The 25939-nt window shown below is 42.4% G+C and overlaps 2 protein-coding genes across 5 annotated transcripts in view; both read right to left on the reverse strand.

Moving 5' to 3' along the window:
• Positions 1 to 25939, reverse strand: part of TRABD2B (TraB domain containing 2B) — a 390651-nt gene that overhangs the window by 276361 nt on the left and 88351 nt on the right. The window lies entirely within an intron of this gene.
• On the reverse strand, positions 16645 to 17380 carry LOC101937597 (diablo IAP-binding mitochondrial protein-like). The gene is made up of 2 exons (XM_065555284.1): positions 17218 to 17380; positions 16645 to 17126 (listed from the first exon to the last, which is right to left on the reverse strand). The coding sequence occupies exons 1-2, from the start codon at positions 17378 to 17380 to the stop codon at positions 16645 to 16647; spliced, it is 645 nt and encodes a 214-aa protein (XP_065411356.1).

A 25939-nucleotide genomic window follows, 5' to 3' on the forward strand; every position in this document is an offset into this window, starting at 1 on the left:
ACTGTCCTAGCAGAGAGGCTGAAGACTGGCAGAGAGGGAGACAAAGAGGTTTTTAAAGGCACAAGTGATAGTTAGGTACCTAGGCCCAGATCCTTAAAGGTATTTAGCTGCATAATTCCCCTAATGCATAAACAACTTTGAGGGGCTGGGCCCTAGTTCCCATTGACTTTCAGCACCAGTGAAAATCTCAATATGGCAACTAACCGCCCCTCTGCTATGGAACATGGTTGAAGCACATCAGAGGGCAGCATGGGAGTTTGCTTGCACTGATCTGACTGTGCCATATCTGCACGGTAGATAAACAGAATGCTTTTCGTTTCCAGGCCAATGCAACATTCTTCCACAAGCAATAAATTTAGTTTTTGTTTTTAAAAAAAATATTTTAAAAAGGTTGAACTACACAAAGATTCAGCCCTGAAAATTCTAAACTAGCCTGGCTGCATTTTCCTTGCCTAGCGAGCCATCAAGACATATCGTTACAGCTTCATGCAGAAATGTCATATGGAAATGTCATTCTGATACTAAAACGATGTTTCCAAATGTATGGTCAGTTCATCGAAGAATTTAGTCTCATTCATCTCTCCTATTGGACAGAAAATGGACAATAAATTATTGAGGCCCAGAAAGCAAATAACCACTGACAAAAAATACCAGGCTGATAAAGGCAACAGATGTTAGCTTGATTTTCTTTTCTACCTTAACATCTCCCGTTATCTCCTTATTGTTGAATGTGGTTCCATGGAAAGGTGAGATGGTAGTGTGGTGTAATGGATAGGGCTAGGACTGGGAGTCAGGAGCACTGACATAAGGATTTGGAGACTGGCTCAGACCTGCAACTTCTGTAGTCTAGTCTCCTCTCACCAACAGTGGTCAGTTCCAGATGCTTCAAAGGAAGGTGTAAGAACCTTGCAGGAGCAGCCGTAAGATAATATAACCCCCACAATAGATTTCTCCAATAGTTACACAGGCACAAGGTTTAATAGCCCTTCGGAATGTTTGTTATCCTTAAAGATGACATCCATATAATAGCCAACTCCTTTTTGAGTCTTGCTAAGTTCTTGGCCTCAATGACTCATCAAGGTATTTCATTTGATCACTTTTGAATTTCCCACCATTTAAATTAATTGAATGCCCCCCTGCTCTTCTGCTATAAGCCAGGGAGAACGGACATTCCTGCTCTACCTTCTCTATCCCATCCGTTATTTACAGACTTTTAACACGTTCCCTCCTCTTCATCATTAAACATCTGTAGCACTCTGGTTTCTTTTTAAATGTATGGCATTCTCTTTCTTAAAGAGCCAAGAGATTATTAATGACCACAATGGGAAAGTACCTCAGATTTTCATCTCGTCTGTAAGGCAGCACTTCCTAAGACTGTGCAAAGTCATTGGCTCACTGCTGACTCACAGGGAAAAATACTGCTTATGAAATCCTCTTCAGCAGTTCCTATAGCAACTTGGATTCTCCTAGATACCCTCCCCGCCACAGACTGATCATGCCTTGAGACAGAGTGCAGGGAGTTTCCAAGTGATCATGCACTCTGATCACTCTGACACCCATCAGTTCCCCACCCAGAGAAAGCTGATTAGGCAGGTGGGCTGGGTGAGCTAACAAGCCAAGCCGATTGGCTCAAGACCGATAAAGAGGCAAAGGATGGACATGTCAGCAGGGAGAGAGGAACAAGGTTAGCTGAGCCAGTTTCACAGAGGCCTGAGGGAAGGGAATCTTCTCCTCCTCTGAGGTCCTGAGGAGAGGACTGAAAATACAGAGGATATTGTAAATAGTTCTGTCCCACCGGACTGTGAAAGTGTTGATGGAGGGAATGCAAATGAACAGCACAGTGGATATGTAGTCGGTAGAGTCTGAGCTGGTTTCTATGGGGCTAGAAGGCAGGAGTGGAGCGGGCTACATGCCTGAACTTGATTAGCCTGTAAGATACGATGCAAATACAGGCCAAAGAGATATGGCTGCAGGCCAGCTAAGAGATGCATTTGCTTAGAAAAACAGCCCGACCACTAAAATATGTAGCAGAGTGTGCGATACTGTAAGGATAAAACTAGATAAGTGTCTATCCCTTACTGACATCAAAGTGGTTTTTTTAAAGCTCGTCAAGTGGCACTTATATAACAAATTCAGTACTAAGTAACAAAAACTAAAGGGCACACCAATTGCATACCATCCTTAGCCCACGGATACAGCACTGAACTGGGAGAAGAGAGACCTGGGTTTTATTCCTAGCTCCACCACTGACCTGTTGTGTGACCCTGGGAAAGTCACTCCACTTCTCTGTGACTCTGTTTCCTCTACTCCTCCTGGTCTAGTAAAGCTCTTTAGAGCAAGGGCTATTTCTTGGTAGGTATTTGTGTAACCCACACGCCTTCTGGTTGTGGTGTTCTGTCCCATCTACTGGCACCAAGACCACTTAAAGAGAGAGAGAAAATGAGATTGCTCTACAGCCTGAGCTAACAGCCAGTTGACTTTTTGGCTCATGCACTAAGCTGCGGAGGTCCCCGGTTCGATCCTACCCACCAACAATTGGGGTCTGTCAGCATTACATTTGTACAGTGCCTAACACAATGGGGCCCTGATTTTTGTGGAGGTCCCCCCGTGCTGCTGTGATATAAAACTCCTAATGGCTTCAGTGGGAGTCTTGCCTGTGTAGAGCCTGCAGCATTTGGTAAATACATAAGTTAGGTCCATGTTTCTAAGTGCCCCATTCTTGAATGGAAGGATGTAAATGGAAAACCACATCATTCATTTTATTATTGTGATGAGTCAAAGTTGAGTTTTTATGGCAAATCAACGGAAACTTATTTTCCCAATGACATCTAGTATGATCTTCATTTCCTACGTAGTTCTACTTTGAGTTTTAATACCCATGGTGATCTACGTGATCAACACTAAAGGCCTAATCCAAAGGCCAGTGAAATAAATTGAAAGATATCCATTGACTCCTCTGGGAGTCAGATGAGACTATACATCACGACTTTGATCTAATGCATGAATCTGCCTTTACTGTTGATTCAAAGCCCAGTGAAGTCAACAGAAAGATTCCCATTGACTTCACTAGGCATTGGATCGCGCACGCTGTTAATATAACCAAGAGCCCATTAGCATAATAATGTTTATACTGTGCATGTCTGGAGTTGTTTGTTCCCGGCTCAAGCTATACTGAAGAACAGAAATAAAATAACCACTTTGCCCTTTAGAAAATGTTTTAGAAGTTTAACAGACACAGTTGTTACCAAATAAAATGATACCAGATTTGTGGGATGAAATTTATTCTGGACTCAGTTACTTGAAATTACAAGATCTATTCCAAGGGTCACTTTAATCATAAATGTAAGTTATTGACAAAATAATCGAGGATGGGCAGTTTGGATTTCAATAACCATGGGAAGATGTTGAGAAACCAAGAATCTGAAGTAAGTTCCATTTTGTCACTGGGAAATGCAAAACTGTCAGTCTTATTCGTGTATTGATATAATGGTACCTTGTCTTTAGGATATTTTTTTTCTTTTCACCAAAAGATAATACATTGTGGTTCAACATTGTGGTTTCCCTCTCAAACCATGGATTCTTTTTGCTTTTTTTACACATAGAAAATAGTTCTTATTATGGAAAAGACAGCAGCGGAAGCAATGAGTTATGGAAGTTATAGTTAGGCAGGCGGTGAGTGGATTGGCTAAAAATTGTGCTTATCCTATTTTATTTTTTACACTACCTCCACTGTCCCTACCCTAACTGACCTGTTTGTTTTATTCACCTGTTATGTGCTATAAGATGTGGGGGCCCAGAAATGTCTCTTACTGTGTGTTTTCACATCACTTAGTACAATGGAGCCTTGTCCAGTTGGCCTGTAGGTCCTACAAGAATATAAATGTTAATTAATAATAAAGTTATAGAAAAGATCCAATCTCTCTCATGTCTAATATGCCCTAATTCTCTCTCTCTCTCTCTCTCTCACACACACACACACACACACCCCTTTTAAAAAGTTTTCCTTGGCATTCGTCAGGCTAATGAACCCAGCAAACTCATCAAGGTAATTTGTTAGGAAAATCTTGATCACCAGGAAACTTCTTCTGGAGTCTTTTCAAGTCTATTTAAAATTTATCTTCAAAAGCAAGCTGTACACAAGAGGCAGAGTCTAGAACCTAGAAGAGGTGATGGAAATTCTGAGTTTCTAGGTTCTGACCCTAACTTTGTCAACTAATTATTGGGCCTCTCTGTTCCGCACTTCACCCAGCTGTAGGATGGGTAAGATTGGGCATGGCTGCCCAATCGTTTGGGGTGTAAATAGCAGTACGCACCAAAATACTGTGCTATTACTCACCCATAGGGATGCTGCAGGCACGAAGGAAAGGTTCCTAGTTGGTATTCGCATAGTCCTCTTCAAACAGGACTTACATTAATGCCAAGTAGGAACTCTTCCGTTCATGCCCACAGCGTCCATACGGGGGAATTACAGTGCAGCACTTTGGTGCGCACTGCTTTTCACATCTCTGTAGTCCAAACTTTCAGGCAGTGTAGAGACGCCCATACAATTGTTACTACCCTACAAACAGGAATGTGGTAAAAATTAACTGATCCTATTGTTTGATCGAAAGCTTTCTCGATGGGCCTGCTTCAATGCCCAATGAAATCACCGGAGGGCCTCCCGTACTTCAGTGCGCTTTAGATGAGCCTCTATATACATAGTCTATTATATATAGAGCAGGGGGTTGGACTAGATGACCTCTTGAGGTCCCTTCCAACTCTGATATTCTATGATTATATGATTCTATGATATTGTAGTTGTTCTTGTTATTAATGATGATGATTATTGGTCTCTATGCATGCCATGTGTGCTATAACAATAAGAAAAGAGGAGAGCATTAACAAAATTAAATCTTAATTAAATCTTTGTCTAAGTAGCATGTCCTAAATTTCTGGTCATCTGCAAAACAGCTGGTCCACATGCTCTCACTCTCATTAAAAGATTTTTTAGAGTGTAATTTGGATGGCAGTCCATGAATTATTCACTGCCTATTGCTGCAAATTCATCTATTTTTGCTTTTTCTTCCCCTCAACCCTCCCTCTATTTTTTCTCCCTGTATCCCTGGGATTATTTAATAAGGACAGCAGAAGAGCCAGATGTTTCTGTTGTAAGGGCCAGCACAGTACCTGTGGGTCATGGGAGGGGAGTTATTAAATGTAAATTGCCTATTATTTAAAACTTTCCAGAGCTTGGCATATTTCATATCAAAATCCCACAGAGCCCTAAAAAGACGTTGTTAGTTTTCACCATAATAAAATTTCTAACCATGTATTAACTTATCAAATACATTTCAGTAATAAAGCTCCTAATCCTAACTGAGAGGAGACCCTTTTTTGCTAGCGATTTTGTTTTCCATGTAATTTCATAGCATCAGGATGTCCTGCCACAGTTCTGGAAAGAAAGCCAAGCATTCCAAGGGATATAGGTTTTTCGAAGCATGTCTTAGCCCTGTTGCTTGCCAGTTACAGAAAGAGCAACTTGATTCCCAGCCATTAAAAAAAAATAAATTCAATTCAATTCAATTAAAAAAAGAGCCACGCTTTCTCCCCCTCCTCCATCCTTCAGACTGGAAGAACTTTGTCAGAACAGCACATGAATAGAATAGCAAAAACACATGCATCTTTGATATAGCAAAGACGAATCAAGTGCAGATTCACGGCAGAGATTGCTAAATGGCTCGGACCTTCACCTGCGTAGCTGGCCACCTAGCAGACACTATGAATGTTTTACTTTCTACTCTGCTTTGGGCAGATAATAGAGTCGCTATTTATATTTTCACGGTGTGTGCTGCAAGGGGTGTATTTAGGGTGAAATTTACCCAGAGGCAGAAGGCCTAAGGAAGGTTTTCCACATCACTGAAGCTTTGTATTGTTCTTCCATGGATCTCAGATACAGGGACCACATAAGAAGTCTTCATACCCTGGCACACCATACAGGTGCACCATACCAGCCACAAAATAAACTTTTGCAGAGGGGGAGCCATTGGAAGTGGGCTGGCGAAGGAAGCTACTGGATTTGGACTTATATGGATCCAGTAGCATTGGGTCAGTGACTGGGGTGTGCCACATAATCTGCCATCTCTTTGAGCGAAATAGATTTCACAGCCCAGGTCCTCACTGATTTCATGACCAGAACTCAGTTCTCCCATAAATCAATAAGACATCACTAAGTGCCTACAGAGGCAATTAGAGTATGATCCAGCAGCCATTTAAGACAATAAAAAGACTTCCATGGACTCTGATGGACATTGGATCAGGCCTTTTTAGCACATATTTGAAGGGTGCAGGCAAGAGGCTGAGTGACGTCTGCTACCAAAGAAGTGCAATTGTAACACTTAAATGAACTGCCCAAATGTTTTTGCTTTTGTGCAATGGGGAAATATACAGTGGACAAGATACAGGTGTGGTTTACACATGTGAAGCTCCATTGACTTCAGAGTGATGATGATTTACACCAACTGAGGATTGGATCCACTGTGTGAAAAATAATATGCAAAAGAGTAGAGCTGGTCAATTATTACAAACACAAATGTATTCCCACCCCATTTTGTTCACTACTGGTGAACATTCATGTGAAAGGACTTTTGTTCTCAGCAATGTTTCAGAATGGCCGTTTTTCTTCCCAACACCTATTTGTTCCCAAAGTCACCCAGTTGGGGAGCAAAGTCAACATCATGTGATTTAGACCACCAATCACAAATCAATATACAGGGAAAAGTCATCAATAAGAGTTTATGAAGAAACCATAGGCTAGAATGAGTTCATATAAGTTGGTCTGGGAACGGTTACAAACAGCAAATATTCTTGTGCATTTGTGAATAGGAAAAAAAGTCTAAAGGTATTAAATAATTTTGTAATGAATAATACAACCAGATCAAGAAAATATTTAAATCTGTACTTTCACTAGGCAGTATAAGCATGGATATTTCATCACATACAGCCATTTAGAAAGCAGACACTGAAAGCCACTTCATAATTTGCAATACAGCAGAAAGGAGTTGGTCCAAATAAAACACTTTCTTGTACCAGAAATGGTATTTATTAAAAATTGGAATTTGGATAGATCCTATTTATAGATAATTTATATTAGTTACATATTTCCTACACATACATATGTAAAATATGATCAAATACAAATAAAATAAAATAAAATAAAATAAAATAAAACCCACCCACAGTTCTATGGAGTAAATTTACAAATGAAGTATTTCCTTTTTACAGGCACATCCTCAGATATTTGAGGATTTTGTTAAACTTAAGTCTAACTACCATTTATGGACAAGACAAGCTTTGAAGAACAATCGCCTACCAGTAATCTTCAAAACGTTCTGCAATTAGGTGTCAAGGCACAAATAATTCTCTTTAGACAGGGATGCTGGAACAATTTCTATAGTGGGGGTGCTGGGAGCCATTGAACCAAACTATAAATCTTGTATATAATGGAATCCACTTCAAGACAGGGGGTGTGGCAGCACCCCTAATTCCAGCCCCTATGCTTTAGGATTTACCATGTCATGATGGTGACCTGAACTAGATTTGAATAATGAAGGAAAAAAATGATGGCCTGGTGAAGAAGCCGCCGGGTACGTCTACACGATAAATCGATCCCCGATCGCTCTGCCGTCGACTCCTGTACCCCACCACGGCGAGAGGCGGAAGCGGAGTACAGCAAAATTGCAAGCTTTTTTGAGGAGTGTCTGTCTTTTTGTTCTGTGTTTGTACAGCGCCTAGCACAATGGGGACATCCTCCATGACTGGGGCTGCAAGATGCTACCATCATGCAAAGGAGAAATAATCAGAGTCAAATATTCAGTAATAATTCACACATCTGCATGTAATTAGCTTTTAGCCAGGCCACTAAATACCGAGTGAAATTATCACTGAAATGGCCGCCAGAATTGCCCCCCGAAGGCAACTTTTATCAATGTCTTGTCCTTTATTCTCAAGAAAATATTCCTTAGCCCTCAACCCCTCTTGAAATCAATGGGAGTTCTTGCACTGACCTTACTGAGAGTTGGATCAGGTAAACTTGGCAGAGAAATTATTTTGAGCACAGAAAATAAGTTTTGGAAGAACCCAGCTTGTTTTCTTAAAAGAAAAAAACTGCCGTGCACGGGGCAGGAAATAGCGCACTCATGGGTGGTTTCCTCCTCACCAGAAGTTTATACACTGCAGCTGAGACAACACAGTGCAAAGACTTAAGTTGGAGTTGCACAAAAAGGATTCCCACAGCAGTGGGGCTGGGTTTGGATCCCAGTAAGGGATGGTCTTTTGAGATATGTACATATTGAAGTATTTGATGCCATTCCTCGTGGGGTGGAGTTATTTTTCCTAACAGGAGGTATCGCCCACCTTCCATTCCAAACAGCGATCAGTCAGCTTTTCAGTAGGCAGTTTTCTATATTTTCATTTACCGTGGTTCCCCTACAGAAAACAGGCCCAAAGACATTGATGGATAGCCCCAACCCTGAAGGCCATTTCAGTATAAGCTGTTGCTGCCTCATGGAACCACGGCTGCTTGTCCATGAAGTCAAACACAGATTCAAAGACTGATCCGTTCTGGAATTTGTGCCTGACATGGTGTACATTAAGTTATGCAAACATGCTAATTGGCAACATAAAATAAAGCAGCAATCTCTTGCCCTTCCAATAATGTTTCCTTTGGGGCTCAGCAGGGAAATGCCGCTAACATGAATGTTTTGTTAACGTTAGCGACAGTGACTGTAAACTATACTGGAAAAAAATGTAATGGATATTTCAAAAGAAGCTCATATAATTTTATAATTTTATACTGCCCAATAAGCCAGACATATCTGAGAGAATAGAAACCCTTTGCATGGCTTGTTCGGTGGCATTATGGAGTTTAGATGCAACTGTTTTACTATTTATCTCTTGCAAAGGTCTGGCGTGTGGCGGTGTTGTTAGTGATTTGTATTACAGAAGTGCCATAGGAGTAGTTGCGGCACCTTAGAGACTAACAAATTTATTTGAGCATAAGCTTTCGTGGGCTACAGCCCACTTCTTCGGATGCATCGAATGGAACATATATTGAGGAGATATATATACACACACATACAGAGAGCATGAACAGGTGGGAGTTGTCTTACCAACTCTGAAAGGCCAATTAAGTAAGAGAAAAAAACCAGACTAATACGGCTGCTACTCTGAAAACAGTGTCATAGATCCCCACCCAGTGGGACACCATCACTCTATAGACACTGTAGAAACCCCTAGATGTAGACACTGCCTGTCCTGAAGAACGTACAATTTAAATGCAGAGAGTGGGAGAAAGGAAGCATTTCTGTTAGCTCCACTTTACAAAACAGACACCCAGTGAATGATTTGCCCACTGGGAGTCTGTGGCAGATCTGGGAATGGAACCTGGAGCTCAAGTCCCAGTCAAGGACTTCACCTAATGGGTCATCCTTCCTGCTGTGTTAGTGCAGTCATGGTATACAGGACCATGCCCATGTATGTTAGAACAGAACTTGTCCGTAAGGCCAACCGACACATCTTGCACTGTTATAGCCCTCATGCAAGGGCTGATCCAAACTGGCCTGTGTGGCTTAGAAGAGATAGCAGAGCCTTTTTATGCACTGAAACAAGAACACCTAAGGCCACGCAGGTGTAGATGTAACAGGATGTACATTTCCGCACAGTGGACAGACCCCCTGACCCCATTCCCTGTCCTCACTCACTGGGCCTCTCATCACATGGCATAGGAAAACTCATTGACATGCCAGGATATCCTCAACTCTGGCCCCATTCCAGCTACATACAATCCCTTGCAACCCACCTCAGCTAATCTCCCTGCCACAAAGAGCTTTCCTGACCTCATCCAACCTGCCCTCCCTTCCCTCAACCAGATTAACCGCTCAGCCTCTTTCTGACAACACTCAGCTGTTCCATAGTAACAGAGTGGTCAAAGCCAAAAGGTCTGTTGTGCCCTAACAATCAAACCTCCTTTCTCCCATAATCACAGCCCAACGCGCTAAAATTGCACAACAGAATGGATGGATGAAAGGTCTTTCTTTCCTTTCCCTTTCCAGGACAGCAGAGTATCCCCTTGGTGGTATGAGGGTGATACTGCAACGGCGCATCAGCTGTCCAGTTTGGAAAGTTCTTCATGAGTTGTGATAGGCATTCATTCACCCATCCATTCCCACCATGTTTTGTATCATTCCTAGACCCACTGCCCTATCAGGAACGCAGATGGATGCCTACTGCAGAAAAGGATCTGGGTATTATAGTGAATCACAAACTAAATATGAGTCAATACCGTAATACCGTTGCAAAAACCCAAACCTCATTATGGGATGTATTAGCAGGAGTGTTGTAAGCAAGACACGAGAAGTAATTCTTCCACTCTACTCAGCACCGCTAAGGCCTCAGCTGGACTACTGTGTCCAGTTCTGGGCACTACAGTTTGGGAAAGTTGTGGACAAATTGGAGAAAGTTCAGAGAAGATCAACAAAAATAATTAAAGGTCTAGAAAACATGACTGACGAGGAAAGATTGAAAACATTTGGTTTGTTTAGTCTGGAGAAGAGAAAACTGAGATGAAGACTGTTATGTCCCAAGTATGCAAAAGGTTGTTATAAAAAAGAGGGTGATAAATTTTTTTCCTTATCCACTGCGGACAGGACAAGATGTAATGGGCTTAAATTGCAGCAGGGAAGATTTAGGTTAAACATTAGGAAAAGCTTCCAAACTATACGGTGGTTAAGCACTGGAACAAATTACCTAAAGAGGCTGTGGCATCTCCATCATTGGAGGTTTTTAAGAACAAAGTAGAGAAACACCTGTCAGGGATGGTCTACATCAGGGGTCCCCAACGTGGTGCTCATGGGCACCATGGCACCCGCCGGGGCATCCATGTGCGCCCGCCTACTGGCCGCCGGAAAAGCAGCTGCTTAAATGCCGCCAAGAAGCGGCAACGTCAAGAAGTGCTACTGCTGAAATGCCGCCGAATTTCGGCGGCGACGCCTCTTGATGTTGCCGCTTCATGAATTTCATCGGCGATGCCTCTTGATGTTGCCGCTTCATGAATTTCGACGGCGAGGCCTCTTGATGTTGCCGCTTCGTGAATTTCATCGGCGATGCCTCTTGATGTTGTTGCTTCACAGCGGCATTTTGGCGGTTGTTTGTCCGGCAGCCACAGTCATCGGCGGCTAGTCATCCGGGCGCCCGCCCCACGGAAAAGGTTGGGGACCACTGGTCTAGATAATACTTAGTCCTACTTCAGCACAGGGGACTGGACTAGACGACATATCGAGGTCCCTTCCAGTCTTATGTTTCTATGATTCTAAGGCTATGCTGTGGTCCTGGGGCAACCAGACTGCTGTCAAGGCATAGCTTGTGATCTGCATAGCTAGTTATTCAGATGGCTAGAAATCCCCACAACTGCATCTATGCCTGGATACAAATTCCACACTCCCATATACACCTCTCTTGCCAAAAATATCTGCCTTTGCTCCTCTTCCCCTTTAAAACTGGTTGGGTTTGACCAGTTAGCTTTGGTTGAACTTTAGATAATTTAGTTATTTCTCTTGCGTATGCGTGTCTGCGTGAACACAGAAATAAAGTGATGTAAAAGACAGGAAATTCTTTTGGTTTGTGTTCTTGGTGTTCAGCTGGATGTACAAAGTGGGTGAGAAGGAACTTACTCACAGTGGTTTTGAGACTATTGGGAAAAGAGCAAACTTCTTCCTCACCCTGACAGCTGGGAGCAGAAGCCAGGACTACAGTTGGGCAAATAACAGATGTTTCAGGTCACTGGCCATTTTGAAAAAAGTCAAAAAAATTCATTTCAGGTTAAAAAATACCATTTTGCTTTGACAAAACTGAAATATTTCATTTTAATTTTGATCGTTTTTAAATGTTTTCAATTTTACTAAAGTCAAATTAAAGACAATTTTGGAATGAAACGCCATTTCAAACCAAAATACTGAAATGTTTCATTTTGAAAATTTTGAAATAAAACATTTTTTTGTTTGATTTGGTTTAGCTTTTCCCCCAAAATGAACAATTCATGAAATTGACCCAAATTTGCGAAACATTTTGGTGTTGCCAAATCTCCATTTTCTACAGAAAAATGTTTCAGATGAATTTTTTCCCAGGTCTCCCCAACTAACAATCCCCTGCTCTGTCTGGCTTTACTCTAGCTTCCATTACACTTCTTTCCACAAAGTGGTCTGATGAGAGGAAAGCTCAAGTGGTCTCCAGTTAAGGCTCAATGAATTATGTTCATTCCCAGCACAAGTTTTTGGCTGATAAATAACAGCTTCATGCACCAGTAGCATACAGCACTTAGCCTGTTTAATCAAAGGCCACTCTCATGCATCAGTTGGCTTTGGGAAATCATGTTTATTCACTGGAGTAGTCTTGAACCATTATGCACATTTATCAGCAAACCACATTTATTTTATGTCACCACTGCAATCACCCAGGCCTTTAGAGTCAAGCAAGTGGGAAAAGGAAGATTCTGAAAAATAAGTGCCTCATCTAGAATGAATACAATGAATACAGGGATAGTCCCAGTGACTTTTAAAAGGACTTGTAGGGAAGGAAATGGAGCAGCAGGAGAAACAGAATGAGCATTTTCTAGGGTTGTTGTTATTATTAATTCGTATTGTAGTAATGCCTAAATACCCTGACAAAGATCAAGGCCCCATTGTGCTCAGTGTTGTAAGAAATGGTCCCAATGCTGATGAGCTTACAGTCTAAATATACAAGAGAAAGAAAGGAAGTATTATTACCCTCAATTTACAGGTGGGATTTCAGATAAAGAGGAATTAAGTGATGTGGCCAAGGTCACACGGGAAGTCTGTGGCAAAGCTGTGAACTGAACCCATAGCTCGTGAGTTCTAGACTAAGGCCCTAAATACAAGACTATCCTTCTCATTCCTGCATACTCATTCTGACTCCAGGCTTTGGGCTTGCTATACATGCACATTTTCAAAAGTATCCATACATTCTGAGGCCCAACTTGAGACATTTTAGATTTAAAACGCTTGCTGAAGTTAGAGGAAGCTGTTGGTGTCGAGCACTGCTGAAAATCGTCCCGAAGTATCAAGTTGAGGAATCAAAAATTGAGATACACTTAAATTAGAGAACACTTTGGAAAATATTGGTTGGGACTTCGATGAGCTTTAGGGCTGGTCTACACTTAAATATTAGATCTACCTAGCAATGTTGCTCAGAGTTGTGAAAAATGATGTGCCCTGACTCCATAGTTAGGTCAACCTAGCCCCCAGTGTAGATGCAGCTAAGTCCAGAAAAGAATTATCCCATCAACCTAGCTACTGCCTCTCATATAGGTGGATTACCTACATCATGGAAAAATCCCATTTCACAGATGTAGGAAAAGTCTACATGTGCCGTTGTGTTATGGCAGTAGTGTAATCATCCCCTTAGTGTACCTGGTATAAAACAGGCATGAAAATACTTACCTATCTCCAAGGAGTGCTGTGAGATCTACATTAATCTCATATGTTAACGTATTAACGTATTAATACATATATGAAAGCATGCTGGGAATCTTTCATGAAAGGGAAGTAAACGTGCATCTAAACCCAATATACTATCACAAAGATACAAAAGTTCTGAACTTGCAGATTTGTGTTTTGAAACAGCAAACTCTGGTGACCACACACCAAAACTAAGTAATGCATGTCAGAAATGAGACATTTGGGATCAGATTGCACTATTCGTTTACATTGAAAGGAGGAAAATTCTTGGTTACTAAATGTGTTTCCACCAGGTGTTTTGATAGATCTGTTTCACTGAGCAAAACTTGCCTGGAACATACTTGTCGGTGGAAGTCTGAATATTAAACGCACCTTCCGCAGAAGGATGAATCAAGGCTAGAGGGTGTCTAAAATTAAATAAAAACCTAAATTTAAGCACGGACTCATAAGACCAGTGGTTTGAGCATTGGCCTGCTAAACCCAGGGTTGTGAGTTCAATCCTTGAGGGGGCCACTTAGGGATTTGGGGCAAAATCAGTACTTGGTCCTGCTAGTGAAGGCAGGGGGCTGGACTCGATGACCTTTCAAGGTCCCTTCCAGTTCTAGGAGATGGGATATCTCCATAAGAAAAGTCTCATGTTTCCAGTATATTGTGTGTTTTTGTTTGCCAAACTGAAACCTTTGGTTGAACAGCCTGTAAAAATATGCTTATTTTATGCGCTTTATGTGCTGATTGTAAAAAATAGAGGCCCAATATCCATGTGAATTTTTGTACACACACTTGTGCACTAACATTGACACATTTATTTGCCTACAATGTGTGTGCAAATTGGATATTCATGCATGCTAATAGCTAGCTAGGCATTTGCCTAGCCATTTTCATTCACCATTATAGCAATCACGCACACAAAACTAAATGACCATGAATGTGCATTGAAATGTGTGTGCAAGTATAGCTCTGCTTTCTAAAACTCAGGCTCATTGTGCCTGAGTTAAAAAGAGGGGACTTGAGGGTGGGGGTCCAAAGTTTGTGCACTCACAAAAATTCCATAGGCTGCGGAGCTGAGGGGCCCATGGCCAGACCTTTTTTAAGCAGTGGTCCCATCGCACATCGCTCCAGCTAGTCACAACCCCACTGACATTTGACCCAGTTGCTTCTCCATACAGACAGGTGGGTGGCCAGGCCAAATTTCAGTCAGAGATTTTGTCACGGGGCTGCAATGCCACTCAAATTTGGCCCAACCACTCTTCTGTTTAGATGGAGGAGCAACTGGGCCAAATAGTGTTACCAGCTGAAACGGAGGGAGTCTATTCCTGTACGCCAGTGTGCAGGAGACTCCGTTGAGAACTGCACTCCTGGGGGCACCAGATCATACACCGTGTGGGTATGAAGGAAGGGAGACTTGGAGTCCCTGCAGGAGGAGGGGGGAGCAGGGACCGGAATGTGGTCCCTGCCAGTTGGGGAGGGGGCAAGGGGCAGAATTTGCCTCCCTCCTCTCTCCCCCTTGCCCAAGAAATATCTCCATTGGCACCACTGCTTTGTGGTGGTAGTGGGGTTCTAGACCTGCATCCAGATTTTACTGCTCAAGTCCAGCTCTGTTTATAAATATTTCTGGTGGAGGCACAGAACTTGCCACAGAACTTCATCTCCTCCTCCAACAGCAAAGCTCCAGGACAATAAAACGTATTTCTACCCATCAATACTTGCATGTAGCATTTTGCAAAGCTATCGCAGGGGCAACCATTTACGAAAATCCGGGTATGGTGAACCAGGAGAGAGAACACTTCCATTCCGCAACTGCATAGAGGAGGGACAGCAATGGGATAGTAAAATATTGAGAGAGAGATGTCCCTCCCAGGCTTCCCCAAATCATTTGCACCTATGTTATTACAATTCATTCAGTATTTTGACTGATAGCGTCTCACAAAACATGTAGCACTAGGAACCCAGACGGGAAAGCAAAAATATAAATCACTGCATTTTTCCAGGATGGAAATTCTTCATTCAGCTGAAACCATTCTCTGGAAAGCTGTCAGTTTCCTAACATAATAGTTCTTGTTAGCCTAGAATATGCTTCTCCCCCAGCCCTTCCCACCCCGCCCCCACCCACTGGCATAATGGACAGCACTGTCTTGTTGGAAGCTTCCACAATTTCTAGTTAACAGGCAAGTCTAGATTCTTCCTAAGCTGACAAGCTTCAAGGAGTCTTACCGCAGCCTTGGCAATGGCAGGATCTATTTTCACTGGATAATTTTTCTAACCACCAGACATCTTCTCTCAATGTTGTAGCTGAAGCTTTTTTGGCTGAGTGTGGACCAGGAGGGCTTTACAAGAAATTGAAACACAGCAAACCTTGCAATCGTCCAACACAGGGTGGGCTCTGGTTTCTACTCTGATCCCAACCATTGGTTCAGATCTACAATGTTCAGCATAGCTGGGCAGTTTCTAGTCATACAGCCCATCCTCCCTTCCAACCCCTTTATCTCACTCAGCTACCTCCTCTCACCCTGCCACTTAGCTCTGGCTACTGGAGATACAGGCCTTCCTCCTCGGTCCAGATGGCTCTTTCCCCTTTACCCCATGGGACACCTTGCGCTGTACATTTTTGGGTCTTATGGCCCATCATTACCAGCACCCTCAATCCATTTAAGGCCTTCATGGGGGCAGAATGCATGTTGGGCAGCAAGCCAGGGAAACACACTCCCTAAACCCTAGATCTACTGGGTATTTTTCTCATAATCTCTAGTGAAGCTCCTCATGAACCATTGGAAATTCCCTAAACACGTGCTAGGGTATTATAGTTACATTGGCCATGGATAAGTAAGTATCTACCTAGACAGTCAGTATGGCACGCTAGGGATTATGGGATGCTATATGAAGATGGCACAGTACAGCCAAAGACTGAGCTGATGAGTGTGGAAAGGAAGGGAGTGTATCACTCCTTTCTGCTCCCATGGGCTGGTGACTCACCCACCCCAAAGCCACAAGACAAGATTTGTCACACACACCAAGGTGTCAGCAGTGCAACTTAGGGATCGGAGCAGGAGTCTGACCTAGTGGTCAAAGCAAAAATTGAAGGGTGGAGCCAGAGGTGTGGTCAGGAGACAAGCCAGCGGTTGGAGCTGGGAGTTTGGAATCAGGAGTTCAGAGGCAGGCAGTTAGTGAGTTCTTCTGTCTGAGGTTCCACTAACGTGGTCTCTGCTTTCCGTGATAGCTGTCCTGCCTCTTGTACCTGTGTTTTCACCGGCTGGATGTGATTGCGAGCTCTCACTGAAGCTTGATGTTCACCTGATTGATATGCAGCTTCCGCTGCCATCTCTGAAAGACGTAAAGAAGTCATCCAACTGGATTCTAATTTCAGGAATTCTTGCTGCTTTGGAGTCAGCACAACTCTTGCTCCTATGATCACCTGCCATACTGCATCCACCTCTTTGGAATTCATTTTCCCAAGAAGATCTGTATAGTGCTGGTAGAAACACACCAGTGTGTGATCCGCCTTTGTATACTCAGTTAGTGCTTCAATTAATACATACGTTTTTTGAAAGAGAAGAGTACAAGTACCATCTGTTACCAGCAAAACTGCCTTTCTAATCAAGGCTTCATGGCTGAGAGAAGTGGGCTCATGTTTTCCAATCGTTCCATTCTCTTCTACTCAGATCCTCTAATGGCTTCTCTGAAGGACCCACATTTCAGGAAGTAGTTCTCCGAAACAGCTTTTCCTGTACAATAGGGACTGCACACAAGGCTACTCCAAAACCCACTTTATTCCATGAGCCACTCAGTCCTGAGAAATAGCATCTCCTAGCATTAGCTAGAACAGGAATATCTTGTCTGAGGAGGGCGCAGCAGCCCCGGAGCCACCAGCCACACATGCACAGCAGACACCATCTCCTTGGGACCAGTGCTGGAGTAAAGCAGGCAAGGAAGTGGAGCAAGTCCTGGACAAGATGCAGGTCTGGGGCAGCTGCACGTGTGGAATGCATTGTGCAGCCGCTGTTTTGCTGTGGCTCCAGGGCTTAAATGGTGATCTGTTGGCTCTTCGGACCCATCAGGGAGGACAGTCACTAAGTGCGGGTCTATTGGGCCCAGCCCAGGACATTGGCTTGCTAGGCAACCATGCCCAGAGGCAGCTGAGTTGCTGACAAGATTAGCCAATAGCACGTTCTGATAACCCTGGGGCAGGAACCTCCAGACACCAAATGGGGATGAGAATAGAAACCAAGCAATCACCCCCAAGCCCTTGGAAAGAATAAAGGTTGCCTGGACCCTGTGCGAGCAGATTGGTTGGTTGGTTGGGAGTGGTGAGGGAAGGGTATGTGAGTGCCCTAGGATGGGAAGTGGATACAAGGTTCCTCCTTGAATATTAAAATTTACAAGATAAGCCTGCCAGCAGACTTCAAACAGTCAGTCCAGCACCTGCCCCGCAAACATACCTTGTAGGTTCTTGATCACGCATCTGTATTGCAAAAACAATTTGGCACAATGCTTAGCCCTTTGCTCTAGCACTACAGCTGGAAAGAAAGTGGTTTTCTCATCCTTCAAGTGTTTGAGATTTTTAGTTTTTTCCTGTCCCAAACTGGAACAAACATTTGAAATCTTCCAAATTGTCATGAACCAATAATTTAAAAAAATAAATAAATAAAAAAATCAGACCTGGTTAATCAGAACGTTGTGTTTTGATAATTTTGAAAATATTTCATTTTGATTTTGACTTTTTTTCTAACCTTTGTTGTTGCTGTTAGTAGAAATAAACTAAAATTTCAAACTGAAAAGGGTGTTTTGAACCAGAAAACAAACCTTTTCATTTTGAAAATGTCAAAATGTTCCATTTTGACAATTTGTAACCATTGCTGTCCTTTTTTTTTTTCTTCAAACCAGGCGATGCATCCAAGCAGATCCTTTCCCACAAACAGTTTGTGTTTCAGTTGATCAGTATTTTCTCAAGTAAAAAATGTTTAGTTGGAAAAGTCCAGACCAGTTCTGTCCGGCACAATAAGAAATCAGAGTTCTTGAGGCAATGATAAGAATATGTATGTTGCACTTTTCATCCACAAAATATTATAGTGTTCCTGTGAGACAGGCAGTTTTTTTATTCATTTTACAGATGGGTTAGTGGAGACTCACCTAGATTGATCTGAGACCTATTCAGTAGCAGAGCCAAGACTAGAAAGCAAGAGTTGCCTGCTCGAACTGCTTAGATGCACTCCTTCCCAAGACACGATTAAGCTGCAGTTTAAGACCACAGAATTAGGATTGCTCTAATGCATTTCAAGCATTTAATAACAAATATTGTCATTCAGTACACCTGCTATCCCATAGCAAGGCATGTAAGCCAAAACTAAAATGCAGAATGAAGAGGACAAACTACTTGCCACTCACAGGGAACTGCAGCTGGATTTCCTATGTGACAGTACTATATACTTTACTGTGGAGTGAATGCTCTCTAGTGGTTAGAGCAGGGGATTGGGAAATTGGGATTCCTGGGTTTTGCTACCTGACTCTCACACTGACAGTGGACAAGTCACTTGTTGCTTCAGTGCCTCAGTTTCCCTATAGATGAATGGGTACAATAAGACCTATTTTACATGGAGGCAGGATTAGTTAATGCTTTTTTTTTTTTTTTTTGCTTCAGCAGTTGTGCTCTCGGAGGTTGTTTTTTTGTTTGTTTTTGTTTTTTGCTCGGGGCGACTAGAGTATTTAGAAGAAAGGTCCTATATGTCAAGGCAATGAATTATTGCTGAATTTAATTTTGTGAATGTGAAAGAACAGTTGATGGAAAAAGGAGAAAACATTGGAATACACTTGCCAGACCATCTCTCTCTTTATTTTAACCCACAGACTGCTCCTCAAGTTGATTGCTGCTTATCTTTACCTAGGGCACCCCGGATTTTTATATGATTAAAATTTCTTTGACAATTGCTGAGGATTTACAATGTGAAATGTTTCAGTTTTCCTTATATTATGTCTTGGCATCAAAGAATCCGCACTCGGGTCCTAAGTACTGGATAAAGATGATTTCTAAGGGGAGACAAATGAATCAAGACCCTGACACCCATCCTTTTTTCATATACATCTGGTTATTATTGAACTGAGGCTTTCATGTTTTAATGATAAATTGTCTTTTCCCGCTGTAACAATGTCCCCAGACGGCCTGTCTAGGCTGAAATGTCTTCTAAGAGCATCTGCTTTTGATCTATGGGGATTTTAAATCTTTGGATCTAATCTCAACCCTGACTGACTTGAAAGCCGATTTCCACAAAAGTAGAGTGTTAAAACTTGTAGAAGCCCCTTAGAAGGGATCATTTGAAATTATTTAAGAGACTATGTTGACAATTATATTCAATATGTCTTTATGATCATTTTTCTGCTAATATATATAATATAGTCTTATATTTTACATCTGTCTCCGATATTAGAAAGAACGAGAGAGAGAGAGTGAGAGAGAAAGAGAGAGATTTCTTGCAACAAATGCTACAGTGGTATTTCAATGTAATCTGCATATGTTGTGGCTTAATACTCTAATAAAGGAGGCCTGGAAGCTTTCCAGAGCACAATATTTATGCCCTGTGTATCAATTAAGATAATTGCCAATTAAATGATATTTCAATTAAAGTAAAGTGACTTATAAAAGATTCCTGCTTGCTATTAACTTGTTTATGTGTGCAAATTGGAAGTGAAGTTATATGGGATTTTCTTTAGATGCTCAATGTGGTTCACATCCAGTATATAACCAACACCATCACCTTGGGCTCACCAGTCCATTACTAAGGCCTGGTTTACCTGGAGGGGGGGGTCCGATCTAAGTTATGCAACTTCAGCTATGTGAATAACGTAGCTGAAGTCGACGTACTTAGATCGACTTACTGCGGTGTCTTCACTGCGGTAAGTCGAAGGCTGACGCTCTCCCGTCGACTCCACCTGCACCTCTTGCCCTGGTGCAGTACCGGAGTTGACAGGAGAGCACTCGGCAGTCAACTTATCGCGTCTAGACTAGACACGATATATCGACCCCCGCTGGATCGATCGCTGCCTGTCGATCCAGAGTGTAATGTAGACGTGCCGTAATCTGCAGCTCAGTGGGGTTTCTAAGGACTGAGAAGGTATACTGAGCTCAGTCAAGAGGAATCACTCGCTTTGCTATTAGTAGAACAATATGTGGAACAGATAGGCCAGACTCTCCTCGCAGCATAAATGGGAATAGAAGTTGGCCAATATGTGTGTGGGATTTCTGTGGCTAAAAAGGAAAACCATACTGGTCAAATGAAAGAGAACCGGGAAATCCTACAACATATGATGAAAATCTTCAATGTGCTAGTTTGTCTACTAAACCCACTGCAATGCACTGCTACATTTTATGTACCGTATTAATGTCAGTGATAGAGACATCTTGAAGGGTTCAGAGTTTAGATTTGGGTTGGATAAGAATTAAAGGTAGGATAAAGCAGGACATTTTGAGCGGAACATCTCTTTCCCACAAACAGTGGTGGTTTGAATATAATGGAACCCAGATTGAAACCACCCCTCTTGGGGTTTGAAAACCCAAGGCCCAGCAACTACTTTTTTTGAGACAGATTCTCTCACAAGATTTCCAGTGCTCCCAGCTTCTGATTGGACCACAGACACCAGGGATCAGCCCATTCCATGATATTTCAGCCCTGCTGCTCTTATCCATGTCCAAACCCAGAAGCAGAAGTCAGCGATGAGGGGGATGTAAAAACTTGGTGAAAACAAAAATTAATCAAATATTTCAGAATTGTCAAAAATGGCTTTGGGTTTGGGTCCAAATATGAGAAAACATTAAGAGAGGTGGAATTATTTTCTCTAACCCTCCCTCATTAACAAAATGCTTCAAAACACTGCGAGCCAATACATACTGATGGCTTTCTGAACCTCATAACGAAAACGTACTCAATTATTTGTTTTTAGAATATTATAAAACTTGGCAGGTAGAACAAGTGAGTGGGCTGGAAATGTACAAGAAATCCTAATATGATAGGAGCCTCATTGGTGTTAGGAAATACGTGGTTTAGGGAGATTAGTTTATCATATATTTTCCATCTCTCTTGCATGTTTGTTGTCAAATGACAGGATCCAGTCTGTCTTAACTAACTTCTACTTAAAATGTGTTTTGCTAAGTAGGTTATTTGCAGAACATTTTAGAAAAAGAAGAACTGTCAAAAAGGGTTCTCTCTTTGATTGTTTTCAGGTGGCATGGATTTCTGAATTTATAAGGGAGTTCCCAGCTTCGATATTATGGCTGAATTCAGAACCCCCTCTTCCGATTGTACAAACTGCCCCTGCCAGAGCTTGCTGTGGACTGCCAAGTGGTTTGTACCAGGACTGGTCCAGTAAGAGGCACTGAAGGAAGCTCCTCCATGTGAAGAAATTCAAGCTGTCCCTGAAAATGCCCCAAAAGAGGCCCATTTCCTGACTAAGCAAAAAGCTAATTTGGGGGTGGGGTTGTCTTGTTTTCACCTGATATATTTTCCCTGAAAATGTTTGCAGGTGGCCAAGTGAAAACTAACAGTTTCATACTGCTCTCCTAACGCAAGCGCAGTGCCTCCATCCTGCAATGGGACAAGGACATTCTACTTCATATAACCTGAGAGCAATGACCCAAAGCTACTCCTAGCAGAAACCGGGACTGTTGATAGGAAGTGAGTTCAACTATTTTGCAGCTTTCACCAACCCAGGAGTGAGCCCCAGTGGTGCCTTGCAACCAGGTAAACCATCTCTGAAGCATCTGTGTCCCCATGGGATCATTCTGCTATATTACATCATAGCAGAAGCCACAGTGGATGAGGTCTGTCCCCATATTATATTAGCCACATAAATAGATAGACTAGTGGGGAGAAAAGGGGAAGGAGGAAGACTCCCCTAGCACTGAGGATGAGGCACTCTCCTCTCTAAACAAAACCATGGCGATCAGGGAGGAAGGGCCCCTGGAGAACTGCTTTTGGTGTGGTGGGAGAGGGGATCAAAGTCTTCCTCACTCTACCAGGTATGTTTATATCATGCTTTGAAGCAATCCCTGTCATACAGTCAGACTGCAGCCATCTTTCATGCCCATGGCCTTATCTGGAATAGTCCCTCCAATCAGAGTGGAGAACGAGCAATTGGACCAAGCCTAGGGCGTGGTGGGTGGTGTGCCGGACGCATTTGCATTGGCTTGTCCTCCTCCAAGAACCTCTACAGGTCAACACACAGCAAGCATCCACAGCCTTCTGCATCTGGCCCAGCAGGGATATTTTCTGTTGGAATGGGTCAGAGTCAGCGTGCAAACATTTAATCCACTGAAGTGAGAGAGCAAGCCAGCCAGCTATCCCTGATGGCATTTATCCCGGTACACTCCAGTATCCCTGTGTAGATTCCCCGACTCTTCTGTTGAGTGCAGTTACACATTGAGCTGCTAATGCACACTGATTTCTTCTTAAGCTTGAAAGCACAAGAGGTTAAACAGATTTTGATATAAGAGCCTACAAGGAACACTCTATTTAAAAAGACTATGCATCACTGGCTGCAACTGAAAGGATGATGAGTGGTAGGAGGAGATGAAAGGTGGTTCAGACATGGGTATGATGACAACAGTAAAGGGAAATTAAATACACTGCAGGGAAATGAAAGTCATAATCATCTTGGGTTTGCAGCGCATGAACAGTGAAAGGCTTATGTGATGAAACAGCAGGTAGAAGTGCCCTGAGACTCAAGTTTTAGGGCCCCAAGGGTTTCAATTTAACATTCAAGCCTTTTAAAGTTTTACGAGGGCATCCAGGAACTCCTCCTGCTCAGCCCCCTCCGCCATGTGCTGTGCTTTTTGATTTACACGCCCTACTGAATGTACAATGAATTCCAGGAAATCATTCAGAAACTGTGGTAGGGTCATAATTAAAAAAACTTTAGTGCAGTTTTAAATCTCTGCTAATGCCCGGTCTAAATGCAAAGGGGCAAGAACATCAGCTGGTGTAAATCGGCATAGCTCGACTGAAGTCAAGAGTGCTTGGCTAATTTACATCACCTGGCAGAGTGTGATATTCCCATTTAAAACAGACACACGGTGTCATGCATGGGGGCAGACATTTAAATTCAGCCAAACCTTGCGAATTCACACATTGCTAATCCACAAACCTGAGCATCGCCTCTCGCAAAATATGGCGCAGTGATTTTTCTCCAGTTCCCAGTAAATATTCAAGAGCAGACAGCTGGAGCAAGGTCTCACATTGCTAAGTTAAATCCTGAAGTTCATTCTCGGGCAAAATCCCTATTGATACATCTGCAAAGGCTCTCCTGTTAAAAGCTGCCCAAAGAGAGCTATTTGCAGTGCATAACAACTCCTCTACTGAACCAACAGATCCCATACTTATGTACCAATCGATGGCCTTATGTTAACTATCTATCTATTTACTAATGCTGCTTTTATTAGCTAGACTTCTTGTAACATCTCCCAGTCTTCAGTAGTTCTTTACAAATGACTAAAAAGTCTCTTCCTTCCCGTCCCCCACTTAGAACATAAGAACGACCATACTGGGTCAGATCAATGGTCCATCTAGCCCAGTATCCTGTCTTCTGACAATGGCCAATGCCAGGTGCTTCAGAGAGAATGAACTTCCCTTATTGTATCACTCAGAAAATAGAATATGTTAACATTTTCAAAAGTGGTTGATGTGGTCAACTTGAGAAACTTAACGTGTCTCAAACTGGGCACCCAAAGTCAGTAGCCGATTTTGAAAATGTTGGTCCCAGGCTTAAAAAAATAATAAAAAATGGTATGTCAAGATCCTGTTTATCAAGAAAAAAATTAAGGATGCACAAAGGGCAGGTGGGTGCCAAATTCCTATTGAATGTGATGACATTTGTATGTCTAGGGAAGTTGGCACTGATCTGTAATTGAATCCTGATCATCATGGTCCTCCAGCAGTTGTGATCAGGATCAGAAAATCTGCATTTGGGGGAACAAGGAAGAAATATTTTTGTGGGGGCAGGGAATTTTTTGAAAAATGGGGTTATTTGAAATCGTCAAAGAGATGAATGAGAAGGCAGAGTCTAAGTGCAGTGGTCAAAGGTGTATGATAAATTACCCCATGTCTCTAAAATTGATCGCAGAATTCCACCACTGATTACATGGGTATCACCTAACTTTACCTCTTCACACTGAAATTTCCCATGGAGTGTGTCAGCATGGTCAACCTTAAAGCTGGCATTTCCCAACTTTTGAGTGCTTGACATTGCAACCTTAACATTCTTTTAATGCAGGGTTTTCTTTTTGTTTTGTTCGGTATGTTATATAACATACAGCATGGTCAGTACTGTACAGAACAAATTGCAGACGAGGGTTCTGGCCACAGTCTAAAAGCCCAGTTCCTGCTCATATGGATAGTCATCCTTTAGATGAGTAATCTCACTACTTGCAAGCCTTTGTGGTTGCTAAATCCCCCACTCCCGTGAACAGTTCTGCAGTATGCATGGGATTAGCAGTCTCTTTGCAGATACATGACATCTTGTCATCAATCAATCCATCAGGGATATCCCTACAATCCATCCCTGCCAGCTCTCCTGCCTCTTCAGTTCAACACTCCCATGAAAGATCAGATTTGCCCTTAGTAACATGTTCATTAACATAGAATCATAGAATCGTAGGACTGGAAGGGACTTTGAGAGGTCATCTAGTCCAGTCCCCTGTGCTGAATCAGGAGTAAGTATTATCTAGACCATCCCTGACAGGTGTTTGTCTAATCTGCTCTTAAAAATCTCCAATGATGGAGATTCCACAACCTCCCTGGGCAATTTATTTCAGTGCTTAACCAACCTGACAGGAAGTTTTTCCTAATGTCCAACCTAAACCATCCTTGCTGCAATTTAAGCCCATTGCTTCTTGTCCTATCCTCAGAAGTTAAGGAGAATATTTTTTCTCCCTTCTTCTTGTAACACCCTTTTATGTACTTGAAGACTGTTATCATGTCCCCTCTCAGTCTTCTCTCCTCCAGACTAAACAAACCCAATTTTTTTCAATCTTTCCTCATAGGTCTTGTTTTCTAGACCCTTAATCATTTTTGTTGCTCTTCTCTGGGATTCCTCAAGTTTGTCCACATCTTTCCTGAAATGTAGAGCCCAGAACTGGACACAATACTCCAGTTGAGGCCTAATCAGCACGGAGTAGAGTAGAAGAATTAGTGCTTGTGTCTCGCTTACAACACTCCTGCTGATACATCCCAGAATGTTTGCTTTTTTGCAACAGCGTTACACTGTTGACTCATATTTAGCTTGTGATCCACTATGACTCCAGGTCCCATTCTGCAATACTCCTTCCTAGGCAGCCATTTCCCATTTTATATGTGTGCAACTGTTTGTTCCTCCCTAAGTGGAGTACTTTGCATTTGTTCTTATTGAATTTCATCCTATTTGCTTCAGACCATTTTTCCTGTTTGTCCAGATCA

The sequence above is a fragment of the Chrysemys picta genome, chromosome 8, assembly GCF_011386835.1.
Source record: "Chrysemys picta bellii isolate R12L10 chromosome 8, ASM1138683v2, whole genome shotgun sequence".
Lineage (NCBI taxonomy): Eukaryota > Metazoa > Chordata > Testudines > Emydidae > Chrysemys > Chrysemys picta.